Source organism: Tachypleus tridentatus, chromosome 13 (genome assembly GCF_004210375.1).
Source record: "Tachypleus tridentatus isolate NWPU-2018 chromosome 13, ASM421037v1, whole genome shotgun sequence".
Lineage (NCBI taxonomy): Eukaryota > Metazoa > Arthropoda > Merostomata > Xiphosura > Limulidae > Tachypleus > Tachypleus tridentatus.
Genome location: NC_134837.1, coordinates 36,788,138 through 36,802,465, shown reverse-complemented (window position 1 = coordinate 36,802,465; position 14,328 = coordinate 36,788,138). Strand labels below are relative to the sequence as shown.

General features: G+C 33.8%; 2 protein-coding genes across 7 annotated transcripts in view; one reads left to right on the top strand and one right to left on the bottom strand.

Annotated features, from left to right (window-relative positions):
• LOC143237246 (uncharacterized) overlaps positions 1-8,971 on the top strand; it is a 26,130-nt gene extending 17,159 nt beyond the window's left edge. For all 5 annotated transcript variants that reach the window (XM_076476296.1, XM_076476295.1, XM_076476294.1 and 2 more), the window contains one exon: positions 8,371-8,971. The gene's annotated coding sequence lies outside the window, so the exon portion shown is untranslated. The remainder of the gene's footprint in view (positions 1-8,370) is intronic.
• LOC143237243 (betaine--homocysteine S-methyltransferase 1-like) lies at positions 7,212-14,328 on the bottom strand. 2 transcript variants are annotated; one of them, XM_076476288.1, is made up of 8 exons: positions 14,174-14,328; positions 13,213-13,345; positions 12,829-12,947; positions 12,226-12,417; positions 11,607-11,754; positions 11,080-11,262; positions 7,606-7,834; positions 7,212-7,447 (listed from the first exon to the last, which is right to left on the bottom strand). In XM_076476288.1, exons 1-8 carry the CDS (start codon positions 14,195-14,197, stop codon positions 7,366-7,368), a joined length of 1,110 nt encoding a protein of 369 aa, XP_076332403.1. In that variant the 5' UTR covers positions 14,198-14,328; the 3' UTR covers positions 7,212-7,365. The 2 variants fall into 2 exon arrangements, with proteins under 2 accessions (XP_076332403.1, XP_076332405.1); XM_076476290.1 differs by having other exon boundaries at positions 13,213-13,342; positions 14,174-14,316.

The window sequence follows — 14,328 nt, the reverse complement described above, 5'->3', positions numbered from 1 at the left end:
TATTATACTCACCATCAATTGTTTTAATCTACTGCTTTTTGTGTGGGGGTTAATTTCTAATACAAACTCAACTTTTTCTGCAACAAGTTTTGAAAATGGGATGCATGTGGACAGTAAAATTTCTAAACATGAAATTGGCTTCAAACATTAAAATTGTATGCTCTTTTACTACAGTTTCAAAACGAGACTTGGTCAAATGGACTCGGCCTCAATAAACTGGTTCAACGAAAAGTAACTTTTTTGGCAAAATGTTCTAAAAAGAGTTGTTGTTCTTGTGAAATTCTTTGCAACAAGAGGTTTGGCACCTGTGGAAATAATAAAACTGTAGGTTCACAGTACAATGGCAATTATTTGGGAGCATTAGGGTTGCTGATCAAGTTTGATTCATTTTTCAAAGAGCTCATTGAAAAACGTGGGAATGCTGGTAAGGGAAAGTCCTCACACCTTTCTGCAAATATCTGTGAAGAATTTCTGAACCTGATTTGTGATAAAGTGTGAGTTGAAATTATTTTGGATGTAAAAAAGAGTGAATTAGCATTCACTATGTATTGATCCAATTCTTTATGTATCCCATGTTGATCATTTAACCTTTACATGTTCGTTAACATGCTTCGAAAAAATCAAAAAATTAAAAATTGTCTTGTGATGTTTTTCAATAGTGTATTGAAAGAAGTTTCATGTTTTACTGTACATTGGTATCGTATTTGTCGAAATTTAAACTACAAAGCTAAGCTAGGGTAAATTATTTTTATATTAGTTTTAACTCAAAGTAAATCACTTATTTACTCTTGTTTTGTAATGAAGTACAATATCAATCTAGGATTTACAAGGTGTATTAAAACGAACGAATGTAACATAATAATAAATCTCAGTTCTTTGATAGATTGGCAAATAAAAGACAAATTGATACTAATGACAAGATATGTAGAAATCTAACACAGAGAGATTACTATTTTAAACTTAATTCTGAGCATCCTACATAGGATCACTTCTACTTCTCATGATCATACCGTTTTGTAATCTTAAAATCTCTCGACAGTCACCCTATATTTCACATTGTTTTTTTACCACTACCCAGTTTTATTTGATTTTATACTTTCAATACATAGACTAACAACAACATCAAACAACATGATATGTAAGCTATCTAGTAAGGAATCTAGTGTCACCAAAACACATTGTCCTTTCTGTATATTAGAAGTTGTTAATCTAAACGATATTTACCAATACGTATTCTCTGAATTCGCCAAAAATTCATTTTATCTTAGCTTACTGAAATTTGATGGGCTCAGAAATGAATCTACAGAAGTTTGAGTGGCTAGACTACATTTTTTTTCTACTTTGTTGGTGAAGCTTGATTTCACAATATTTATTTCAATTAGCTATAAAATATGAGATTAGGACAATGGTCCCCAAATTTTGCGCCGCTGCGCCCTGGGGTGAATCCGAATATTTAAAATTTTTTAAGGGAAACACAGCGATATCAACACCTGTCGGACATCGAGGTTTGTTTTTGTTTTCTTGTATTTTCGGCTACGCCAGTAACTTCTCAAACTTTCTCGTTTCTTAGATTTTGTATATAAGTAATTGTCGACTGTTCGGGTCCATCAGTGATTGAAATAAGTGAAGGGTGTTGTGATCAAGTGTCTGCGAAGTTCAGTGAATTATTTTGTTGATTTTTAGTCCTTGTGCATAAAAATGAAAAAAAAAACCGTTTTGAACATTAGTAAGAAGTGTGGGAGTGAAGAAAAGGACGGCGAGCCACATACCAATGGCAGAGTTGTGAATGAACAGAAATATCGGAAGTATGACGTTAGTTATCTAGATTATGATTTTATTTCGGTAGATGTCAATCATGAAGATTGACCACAGTGTGTATTATGTCTAAAAGTTTCGGCTCCAGAGTACATGATTCCAAGTAAACTAAAACGCCACTTGGAGACTAGTCATCCTCACATGGCTAGTAAATCTCGTGATTATTTTTCCAGAAAGTTAAAAGAATTGAACGAGCAAAAAAGGTACATTATTGAAACAAGCATCAATACCAAGCAATGCATTGCTAGTATTCCACATGGTGGTGTATAGAGTCGCGCAATATAAAAAGTTTCACCCATCGCAGAAGAACTGATTTTACCAGTTGCAGTGGATATGGTAAATATTATGGTTGGTGAAACTGTGGGAAGACGAAAACTGCTTTCAAAGGTGACTTTGTCCACCAATACTATTAGTCGCAGACTTCAACACATGTCTGGAGATCTCAACGATCAACTAATTGATAAAACTAGATAGAAGGAATTCGGGTTACAGCTAGATGAGGCGACGGATAGTAACAAGGATGTTCATTTGATTTTCTATGCACAGTTTGTGGATGGTGACAAAATTGTGGAAGACCTTCTCTTTTGTAAAAGTATGACTGCAGGTACAAAAGCTCGAGATTTGTTAGAGATCCTTGACCCTTTTATGTGTGAAAACAATTTAGATTGGAGTAAGTGCGTTGGCGTCTGTACCGATGTTGGTCACTCGATATCCTGCTGTTATGGATGATTGCAGGCATTCATTCGAAGCATAAACTCAGTTTCTCAGAAAACCATTTAGTTTTTCTTGCTTTTTTTATGTTGTATTAATGTTCTATTTAATAGATATTATCTACTTTGTTCTCCAGGACCGAAATGTGTCTTACAGACTTGAGAGCAACTGATGATCTTTTGAAAATTTCAAGCTTATATGATGGGTCATTCCATGTGTGTCGTTGTTCTGTCACCTGGGTGACATTTAAAACATTTTCACTTTGCATACGTCAGGATCCAGTAAGGGAGAAACTTGTGAGTGAAATCAAACTGATCACACCACAATTTTCAAGAAGACTTACCTTACACCAATTCTTGAAATATTTCAGCGGTATCACTGCTAAGATGAGGTGGACATAGGAACAGGCTGTTTGATGTTACTTTCTGAGATAAGATGATCATGCTCTAAATTCTAATGACCATCTGGGCAAGTAGCAGAAGGACGATAGAAAATTGTGTTGCTGAGTAGATCCAGAGGAAAATTGTGCTGATTCCAAATGTATTAAAAGACTGCCTAATAAATTTGCAGAACAGCACTTGGAATTGAGAGATATCTATGATTTCAAAATCTGTATCTGTCATGACAAGATTTTATGTAGTTCCTCAGAACTGGCCATTGAAGAGGAATAAACCTAGAACAACAGAAGTAGTACCAATTTTGCCAATGAATGTTGCTACCCAGCTGCCTCCAGCATATTGGGGAAGACCCAAATAAAAGACTTTAAACCATTTATCCATAACTCCCAGCACATTGATGAACTACACTGGTTTTACTGATTATATAAGGCTATTAATGTTTTCCACAGAAAGATTTATATATGAGACAAACACCTCAGGAAATGCTGATGTCTCTGCTTGAGTATCCCATAGGACTGGATGAGCAAAGTAACTGCTTTGCTAATGGACCTGTTAGGAAACAGAATAGGAATAACCTATATGATTCTAAACATGAAGGAAGACACGTCTAGGGTAACTTGTTTCAGCCTACAGCTTTGGAGATGAAAGCTAACATACAAAATGAGCATTTTGTTCAACAGTGAGGTATAAAAGGTCATCCATTATGGTCTCTGGATCAGTATGTCCATAATGACTAGAAATGAGTGTTGGATGCTGTGGAAAGTTTTTCAAAAACTGATTGATCACAAGTTGGTTTGTTTGTTTTTGAATTTCGCGCTAAGCTACTCGAATGCTATTTGCGCTAACCATCCCTCATTTAGCAGTGTAAGACAACAGAGAAATCAGCGACTCATCATCACCCACCGCCAACTCTTGGGCTGCTCTTTTACCAAAGAATAGTTGGATTGACCGTCACTTTTTCACGCCTCCACGATGGAAAGGGCGAGCATATCTGGTGTGACGGGGATTCGAACCCGAGACCCTCGAATTAGTAGTAAGGTGTCTTAACAACCTGGCCATGCTGGGTCCTCAAATAAAATACTATACACCATTTATCGACAAATTCCAGTGCATTGATAAACCACACTGCGTTTTACTTCAGGTTGTCTGCCACAGGAAGATTTATCGATGAGATATACACCTCAGCAAATGCTGATGTTTCTGTTTGGTATCATTGAGGACTGGATGAGTAAAGTAACTGCTTTGCTAGTGGACTGGTTACGCCTAGAATAGGAGTAGCTTATATGATTCTGAATAGGAAGGAAGGGAGACCCAGGGTAACTTGTTTCAGCCTACAGCTTAGCAGATGAAAGGCAACAAAAAAATGACCATTTCGTCCAACAGCGAGGTATCAAAGGCCATCTATAATGGTCTCTTGATCAGGAGGCCCGTAATGACCAGTAATGAGTTTTTGATGCTGTGGATGATTTATCATCCAGCTGAATGCTGGTGGGTTTATAGTCGTTGTGAGCTAATTCGAAGTATCTATTCCTATCAGTAATTCTAAGGTTGAGTTCATTATTCCATCGACAAAAGCAACAGTTGTCAAAACATCTCAGGTAATTGGCTTTATTATTCACCATGTAATTCATTGGTCAACATAACTCTGTCATACTGGGTGAAGCATAATATTTTGAAGAGGGCACAAAGGTGAGAGTTTGAGTTCCGGGTAGACACAAGAATGGTGAGAACCCTAATGGATCTTATGATCGCTGAAGTACTCCAAATGATGCTACTGATGCAGATAGTGGTTATAACTTAATTTCACGAATTGAAATAAAATAATAGAATAAATAGTTGCGAGAAGTCATACATGAAATTACTTGTTTTCATTCCAGAAAAACATATTAGCTCAGATAATAATCTGTTCAACAAGAAATGTAGTCATTTAGTTGCGAGAAGTCATACATGAAATTACTTGTTTTCATTCCAGAAAAAACGTATTAGGTCAGATAATAATCTGTTCAACAAGAAATGTAGTCATTTTGTTGCTTTGGAAATGTGGATGATTTACTCTCCAGCTGAATGCTAGACGGGTTATAGTCATGGTGAGCTAAATCGAAGTAACCATTTTTAGCAGTAATTCCAGGGTTAGATTCACTATACCATGGCCAAATGCAATGGTTTTCAACACATTTCACGCCATTGACTGAAGTTTGTACTAACAACCTAGAACCAACACAGTGAAGATATCTGAACGAATTGTGGGGTGAATATGTTATAATATTTTTGAGGGCAGATAGTTGATTTGGTGAATGAGTGGTGATGCAGTATCATGTAGGCATATACAATTCGTGTATGACGAAGCAACCAATTGGATCAATTTCTAGAAAAATACAAAAAATCGAATTACCAAATGGAAACTCTGGAAGATCAATATAGGCTCCTCTTCCTGCATCAGGCATGTGAAATAGTGTAGGTGAGCTTTGAGTCCTTCAACATCCAGACCTTTCTTCATAAGGCTCATAGCTTCCAAAGATTCAAATGGGCCAAAACGGCAATTTACACCTATTACATCAGCAACTTCAAGAGATAAATAAATGGTGATTAGAAACCAATGATAGATTTCTAGTTTTGTTTGAAATGAAACTTATTAGTCTATGATATTAAATATATTAGAACGTGAACCTTTGTTATGAACACTTGATCATCACATATAACAATTCTCAGGAATAAGGAGGACACATAATCCTTCTGTAATTATTTTAGATAAGTACACATTGTAAACTTTTCCTTTCCAAAAATAAATGAATGTTTCCATGCATTAGAAAGTTCTCATTCATTCAGTACCACAGATGTGGCATCTGGATATTGACAGATCGAAGTGAATGACAAAAAGAAGTCCAAAGCTGCTTTTAGCTCAAGCGATAGCTTTTTATACACTCTACGTCATGTTATTTGATTTCTCACCTGGAGATTTGCGAACATGCAGAAATAAGTCTCGTCACTGAATAACACCTTCCTCCATTGTTCTTTGTCCATTTCTTGCATTTCAGACCCCATTGATACCGTTTTTTTTCATTGTGTTGGTAAGAAGTTGTTTTTTGACTGGTCTTCTTGCCCTTTTAACGCAATCAATTTTGAATGACGTAATATTCCTCAAAATTTCGTCGTATATCCCAAAAATAGATCGACCGTACTGCAAAACACAGCTAATGACACCGTCTGTGTGAAAAAATGACATTTAAAGGAAATCAGCGGGTCCAGCGAGCTACACCGGCCGCCATATTGAAAATATTGTAAAATGACCATTTGTTTGAATAAATTTGCACAAGGGTGTATGTTATTTTCTATTAATTTAATATTGTTTGTCTTAAGGCAACATCAATTTGCGCTATCCTACTGTTTTCACTATGAGGAATGGAACCCCAGATTCTAGTTACTGTATAGCTGGAGAACAGTGCGATAAGTATCTGAACAACAATCGCTTTGCCGTGTTTTAAAATAAATACTTTATCACAAGAAATACTAAGCTACAAAAAATACTGTTGGTGGTTTAAGTTGTTATTCATAAAATATTCTAAAATATGCTTTTTCAGAAGGTCTTTAACATGGCCAAGCGTGTAAAGGCGTGCGAGTCGTAATTTGAGGGTCGCGGTTTCGCATCCTCGTCGCTCCAAACATGCTCGCCCTCTCAGCCGTTGGGGCGTTATAATGTGACGATCAATCCCACTATTTGTTGGTAAAAGAGTAGTCCAAGAGTTGGCGGTGGGTGGTGATGACTAGGTGCCTTCCCTCTAGTCTACACTGCTAAATTAGGGACGGCTACCGCAGATAGCCCTCGTGTAGCTTTGCGCGAAATACACAAACAAAAAATTTTACGAACCTTTGATTTTGAATCCAAAATACACAAATTTAAAGAAATGTGTTAAGGAAACCTATCTTCAGCTTATATGATTCTTGTTACAAATTTCAGGCTCCCTTATTGATTTCTAACGATTTACTTGTTTTCGTTGTTTAAAGTTTAAACCTGAAATAAAAGTATTGACTTAGTATGAGGCCAAGCTTATTTACAAACATTGCTTGTATCAGTTTGTTAATTCAAACGTTTTATGCTTACGTTTATATCTCTCTTTTTTATATTCGTTACTATTGTATACACGACAAAGTAATGTATAAAAAGCATTTATTTGAAGTATTTCAGAAGCAAAATATCGCTTATTATACCACATGTATACACTAGTAGAAAATATTAATATGAGAACTAATACAAAAATCAATTATTTGTTAATAAAATGTTCATATAAGTACTCTTAAGAGTAAGTTTTTATATATTACTGAGCATGCATACATATAGTGTAACATAAAATTTAAGTTTTCAAATTTGAGAAAATTTCTTTTAAGTCTTTTGTCGCTGTCTCTCCTCAATGTCGCTTCACCTGTATGACTCATCTTTGATTCGTTAATTGTCGGGTTTTGAAAAAGAAGCAGAATACGGACGTCCAGATGAAGGGTTGATCTTCTCCCAGTGACTACGACAAGCTCTGGAATAGTAAAGACAGAAATAAAAGTAAAATACAATTATGTGGTTAAAGATATAAGAAGAAAATGAAAGTCACTTAAAAAGCTGTAGTAGGTTAAAGAGAACAACTGTTCCCTTATGTTATTTATCCATTACTTAAATATATACAAAATATAATACCTTGCTCTAACCCAAGGTTTGGTATGCATTCGCAGCCCTCCACCCCACATTTCGTGTTTCTCCGATGCTTTGGGTTTCTTTCCCCTTTCTTCTGCAAGCTCTTCTGCAATAGCACGGATGTGATATGGTTCAAAACCACAACATCCACCAATGTAACGGACTCCAAGATCATAGGCTTCCCTAGCAAAACGGTGTATGTCCCATCTTGAACAAATCCTAGGTTCCAATGCTATATATAGAATCCAACAACAAATATTTTTTTATTTCTATCAGCTATGACTTGTTTACTTATTGTAGTTGGTAACGTGTTGGTTTTAATAATTAAATCTTATCTTATATTGTAGTTACCTTTTGTAAACTAATTTACAATTCAAAAAATTGTATTATACAACAATAAATTAATAAAAAGCTGCATTACGGATAATTCTACGTTAACAAGAGTTTTACAGAAATATCAAAATTTGTCAATGAGGTACAGCACTGTATGATGTGCAGGCGTATCATATCTTGTACCTGCTTTCTGATTACATAGAAATTTAAAAATTTTCCTTTACCATGTTCGTAAGTCGTTTTAAGAAAACAGTCATTATCCATAAAACAATTGGATTTTGATTTGTTCTAGTCGATTTTGTGATAATGTTCTATTTAACAAATGAAATCCTTTCTGTTATTCAGTGTGGTTGTAGTTACTTTACTTAAATGCTATAATGGTTGACAACCACAACGACTTTTGCTAATTTAATGGTTTCTGTTTATACATTACAGACGGTGAATGCATTGAGAGAATATAACAAGGAAATGTTCTCATTGGACAAAGAAATCAAGTTGACCTGGTGAATCCAAGATTGTTTTCTTCATTTAGTTAGAGTAGAAGTTTAGAAGATATTCAAATAAAAACATCAGACGATATCATCATGTTTATATATACAGAAAGCAAATTCGAGAAACTGAAAAAGTCTTGGGACAGAACACCACCTGGATTACCGATGTTGATTTTATCTGTGGAAATACAAACACTATTTCATCCTTTATTTTTGATATAATGGAAACTGTGTTTGTTTTTTTGAAAAGAGGTTTCATTTTTAAAAAATGGAAACAGATCTTTTGTCAGTTACTTGATAAATTTCATGCTGTTAAAGTATCCAATCTGCACTTTTGAAAAAAACAATTTTACCTAAGAATACCACAAACAGGTAGGAAAGAGAAATACAGGTGCTGTGAACACAGAATGTATTATGGAATTTCTACTTTCACAGCGTGCTGACTGGTCTTCCTCAATTTTTTTACTTTAATTGAATTAGAGATAACACTTTTATCTTTATAATGTTTTATTTTTGATGTAGAAATAAATATTCAAAACCAAGAAGTGCGTGAAAGATAAATAGAGATAATTAATGGTAAAGATATCGAGTCTAGGATAAATACTGAAACAAAAATAATAATTTTCAACCTCATATTTGAATGAACATACTAGAGAATGTGTCCATCAGTTCTGCCTGTGTAGCTTGTGAACAGATGTTCTGCAGAAAGATCATTCATTATACAGTTCTATGTATCAATGATAGTACAAAGACGTACACATGATATGTTTAGTGCTTTAATACAGATAGTCTAATGTTGTGTAACAGAGTTATACAAGTGAAATTACCCATCTTTTGTTTGGAATGCAGATAACATTAGCTCAGATGAGGGCTTACCTAAGAAGAGATTAATTCCTCGTTTTGCCTTGTAATAATAAATGAATGGCTAACTAAATGAATAATACAATTATTGTAGGCGTGGTAAGCAAAGTAGGAGTAACAACTGGTAAACAAATCAGAGGTTTCTAACACATCTGAAGTCGTAGGTTGAGGACAATGTTAATAATCTAAAACCAATACAGAAAATGTAACTCAATATATATGTCAAGGTATTTGTGGGACCTGATGACAAAGTTGGACAAACAACAGTGAATCAGCAATTTTAGACATAAAAAATGTGTGTTTAACAAAGCAAACACAGATCTCTAAGTTCGTTGCTGCACTAAGAAGTTTAGGAATACTGAGATACATCATATGGTGCGGAACAAATGCATACGACCTCTATAGAACACTTGATCATCACATATAACAATTCTCAGGAATAAGGAGGACACATAATCCTTCTGTAATTTTTTTAGATAAGTACACATTCTAAACTTTCCCATTCCAAAAATTAATTAATGTTTCCATGCATTAGAAAGTTCTCATTGATTCAGTTCCACAAATCTAGTATCTGAATGTTGGCAAGTTGAGGTGAATGAGGAAAACATGTCTAAAGCTGCTTTTAGCTCAAGAGATAGCTTTTTGTAAACTCTATACCATGTTATTCGATTTGTGTGATGCACTTAAGAGTGGTTAATAGAACTTATACTAAAGAGATTGTAATGGGAGAGACGTTTGGTTTATGTCAACTATATTTTGGTTTGTGTCTGAGAGCCTGAAGATGGTATTTCACCATTAATAGTAAACAAGCTATTAACTTTAACTAAAGACATTTGAAACGGTGAAAAGTCTCGGTCACAGTATGTGAAGAAACAAGCCTTAGACCAATAGTAAGATGTTTCCAATTTTCTTCATTTTATGTCATATTACTGATGATTTATAGCAAAATTCTTGAAGATAACCGCCATATGGTGAGTTGTCATGTAAGCGAACTTTCAAGGGAGTGTGAAATGTAACAAAATATTTCAATCTCTACAGTTTTATTTAGTGGATGTCCCTATTATTCTATAATATTCTATATTATTCTATAAGCAACTGTTATAATATGACGGTCAATCTATTCGTTTGTAAAAGAGTAGCCCAAGTGGTAAGTGATGATAATTAGCTCTGTTTCTTCTAGTCTTACATTGCTAATTCAAGGACGGCTAGCGAAAAAAGCCTTCTTATAACTTTGCGCGAAATTCAAAAATAAACAAACTAAAATTTTGTCCAATCTCATATCTCTTAGGAAACCTAATTAGAGATAAAGGTGTACTTATGTAATTTTCTAATAATTTCATATTGTTTATCTTAAGGAAAAATCAATTTGCGTTATCCTACTGTTTTCACTATGGGGAATCGAACCCCAGATTCTTGCTACTGTACAGGTGGGGAACAGTGGGATAAATATTTGAACAACAATTGCTTTGCCGGGTTTTGAAATAAATACTTTATCACAAGAAATACTAAACTACAAAAAATAATGTTGGTGGTTTAAGACATTATTCATAAAATATTCTAAAATACGCTTTGTCAAAAGATCTTCATTTAACCCCACCAGTAATACAGTGGTATGTGTACGGACTTACGCTGCAAGAAATCAGGTTTTGATACTCGTGATGGGTAGAGCACAAAAAGTAATATCATATAGACATACTTTTCTTACGCCCAAAGCATACTCTTTAGGATTCATAATTTTAGAACTTCTATAAGTTATAAATATTTGTAAGAAAAATACAGAAAATCAAATTACCAAAAGGGAATTCCGGAAGATGAAAAAGGCCCAGTTTTCCTGCATCAGGAGTAAAAAATGCTAAAGGTTGACACATAAGATGAGCTTTGAGTCCTTCAGCATCCAGAGCTTTCTTCATAAGTCTCACAGCTTCCAAAGATACGAAGGGGTCAAAACGGCAATTCACACCTACTACATCAGCACCTTCACGAGATAAAAAGGAAGACACTAAGACTCTAGTTCTATAGAGAATTGAATCTATTATCCTCCTACATTGAAGAAATTGTAATGTGTACCGTTATTATGAAAAGTACTTGGTCACGTTTCATAACAATAACGACCAATAAACAAAATCAATGAAAGAGACCTTGAGAATATTTACAAAGTTTTAATTTCCTTGGTCGTAAGTACAACAGTTCACCAATAGTTTAAATATTTAATAAGCATTACCATGCTTAGTATCATGTAGAGTCAACTTAACAGAGGAGAAATAAGGCATTAGCGTGTAAAGTTTAAAAGTACAGACGAAAGATAAAATTGACGAGTACCTGCTTTAACCATCTTTACTGCACACTCTCCACATGATATGTGGTTTACGTCACCCTCGGGACCAATACACATGTTGGCTGCCACAGGTAACTTTGTCTCTTTGCAGACTTCAATAGCCCATATTATCTCCTCAATATTTTCAAAATACTGCGAGAAAGAGATTTTCTGACTAATTCTTATAAAGATAAAAGATTAAAGTTGAAACTGCCAGTTCTTCGTGTAAAACTCTGCGTTTGTTTAAATCATTAAACACATTAAAATAATAATGAAATACGACATATATCATCCCTAGATATAAAATATAGTAACATTTTTTTATTGTTAAAATATATAAAGTGATTAAGCGAAAAATTGCAATATAAACTCAGATTTACATATTGTTTAATAATTACTCACAATCTAATGAATAAGAATTTATTACTCAAAGGAAACGGCAAATACATTTAGTAGGAGTGTTCTTCGTAGTTCGTCTCAATAACTTATTCTTAAAATAAACCTAGGAAGTTTACCTCCACTCCACAATATATCAACAATTCGATTCTAAGCATTTTAACAATCCAAGTCTCACAAAACAGTTCAGTAAGAAATACAGTAGTAAATAAATGTACAATATTATACCTCACAAATTAGAAAATCCACCCCGTTTTCAACGAAGACGTCAACCTGTTTTCTAAAGTCTTCTTGCACTTTCTTTTTGTTTGTACCTGGCTGGTAATTTGGATGTTGTGCAAATCCACCAGCAACAAGACAGTCACCTTCTTCTGATACCTCTCGAGCTAGTTTGCACGCTTCATTGTTTATTTCATCTTCCTGAAAACCAGTACCATAATAATGTGATTAGTCGTCTTCTATTCTCATAATCACATTGAAAATCTTTATTCATTCTTTATTTTTTTACTTATCCCATATTGCAGATTCCTGGGATGAAAATTGTTACCCACCAAACATAACCCTAGTATACATCTTCTCTATTATTCTCTGCTAACAACTTTTGTCAGGATTACCTGTGATACACACAGGAAGGCATAAGTGGGAAGAACTAAAAGTCCTTATTGAGGGTAATTTCTTTTGGATCACATCAACATGTCCGTTAGAAACTTAAACCTAAAGGAGAAGGACAAATAAAATAACCATCCACTGAAGAATGAGATACATAGGTAAATATGAAAAGCATGAAAGACTTAGAAACATAAAATATAAAATCACAATGTATATACTTACGGAAAAGTTTTCTCCAGCTTCATTTCCCCTGTATTTTAGGTTACTCTCGCTGGCATAAAATGTAAAGGCTTGCATCACATCTGAACCAGCTCTGAGAAATTCTCTATGAAGTTGACGTACTAATAACAAATAAAAATACTAAAATATGTATTGGAAAAGACCATCAAAGCAAAATTTTTCTCATCCAGTTTAATAACACATGTCAACTGAATATAAGTGATTTGAAAAAGCTACTGATTAAGAACTAGGACTTATGGTAAACATCTTAAATAAGAAATAGTATTTACTTGATGTTTAACATAAAATTAAGCGATTTTTTAAAAAATGTTATTAACATTTAATAAATTAATTGTGAGAAAAGCAAATTTGCCTACACTTTCTTACCAGCTTCTGGGTTCTCGACACATGCTTCCGGTGTCCAAGGTCCTGCTTTCACATAACCTCGTTTCTCCAAAGCAATCAAAAATCCTCCATCACCAATGACCACCCCCTCGTCCAAACGTTGGAGTAAACCCTTCTTATTAACATAAGAAAAAAAATCTTTCTTCAATAAATGATATTAATTTCTAATGAAAGCGAGCTAATCATGTAGAGTTAAATATAACCTCGGTAATTTAATATACTAATATATAATGGTTTAAATTCACAAGATTATCAGTTTGATACTCTTTGTAATCAGCAACTGCTGAAAACTTTAATAAGGTGTGCGAATTTTGCATTGCAATGTTATTATGTTTTGTTTTTCCGTTTATTAACTGTTTTCATAAATTCTGGAATTATTTATACATGTGTAAACCACCAAATTTCACTTTTATTTTTAGTTGCTTTCTCAGAAAGATAAGTTGCAAATTCTAGTAATTTAGAATATTTATATTTGTGTAAAGGGCGTTTTTATTAGACAATTTATAATTCATAAAATATAACAACAACAATATAATAAAAGCTTACTGAAAAATGTGAGCATACAGAACTAAAGTTAATAATAGACACAATGTGATTTTATGAAACGGGTCTGATTTAGAGAGTAGATTTTTTTGTTTCCTTAAAAGGGATTTAATATTGAACACATACACATTGTTAACGTTTTTGAAACCAAACGTCTCTTTACCTCATTACCAGAAGCATACAATAAATTGAAACTTTTCCATGCTGTAAAGTACCAAGAACTGCTGGAGAGATATTTGTACTTTGTGGGGATTAATAATCTTTACATAAACTGTAAGACATTTCATTGTTTTAGTATTATTTTTCTGAGATATCAGCATCTAGTGCAATCTATTAAAATAAATGGTAGGTTTCTTACAAAGTCATTCAACTAATATTCAATATATATTATTTAACTAACCTTGTTATCTTTAGCAAACTCCATTATTTAAATATTACGAAATATCTTCCTTCTTCACTAATTGTAGAGATTTCTCTTCGACTTCTCTTCCACAAAATTGATCGAGGCAGAGACTTGATTTTGAACCATATTTATACTATTGCCTGCAACCGTTG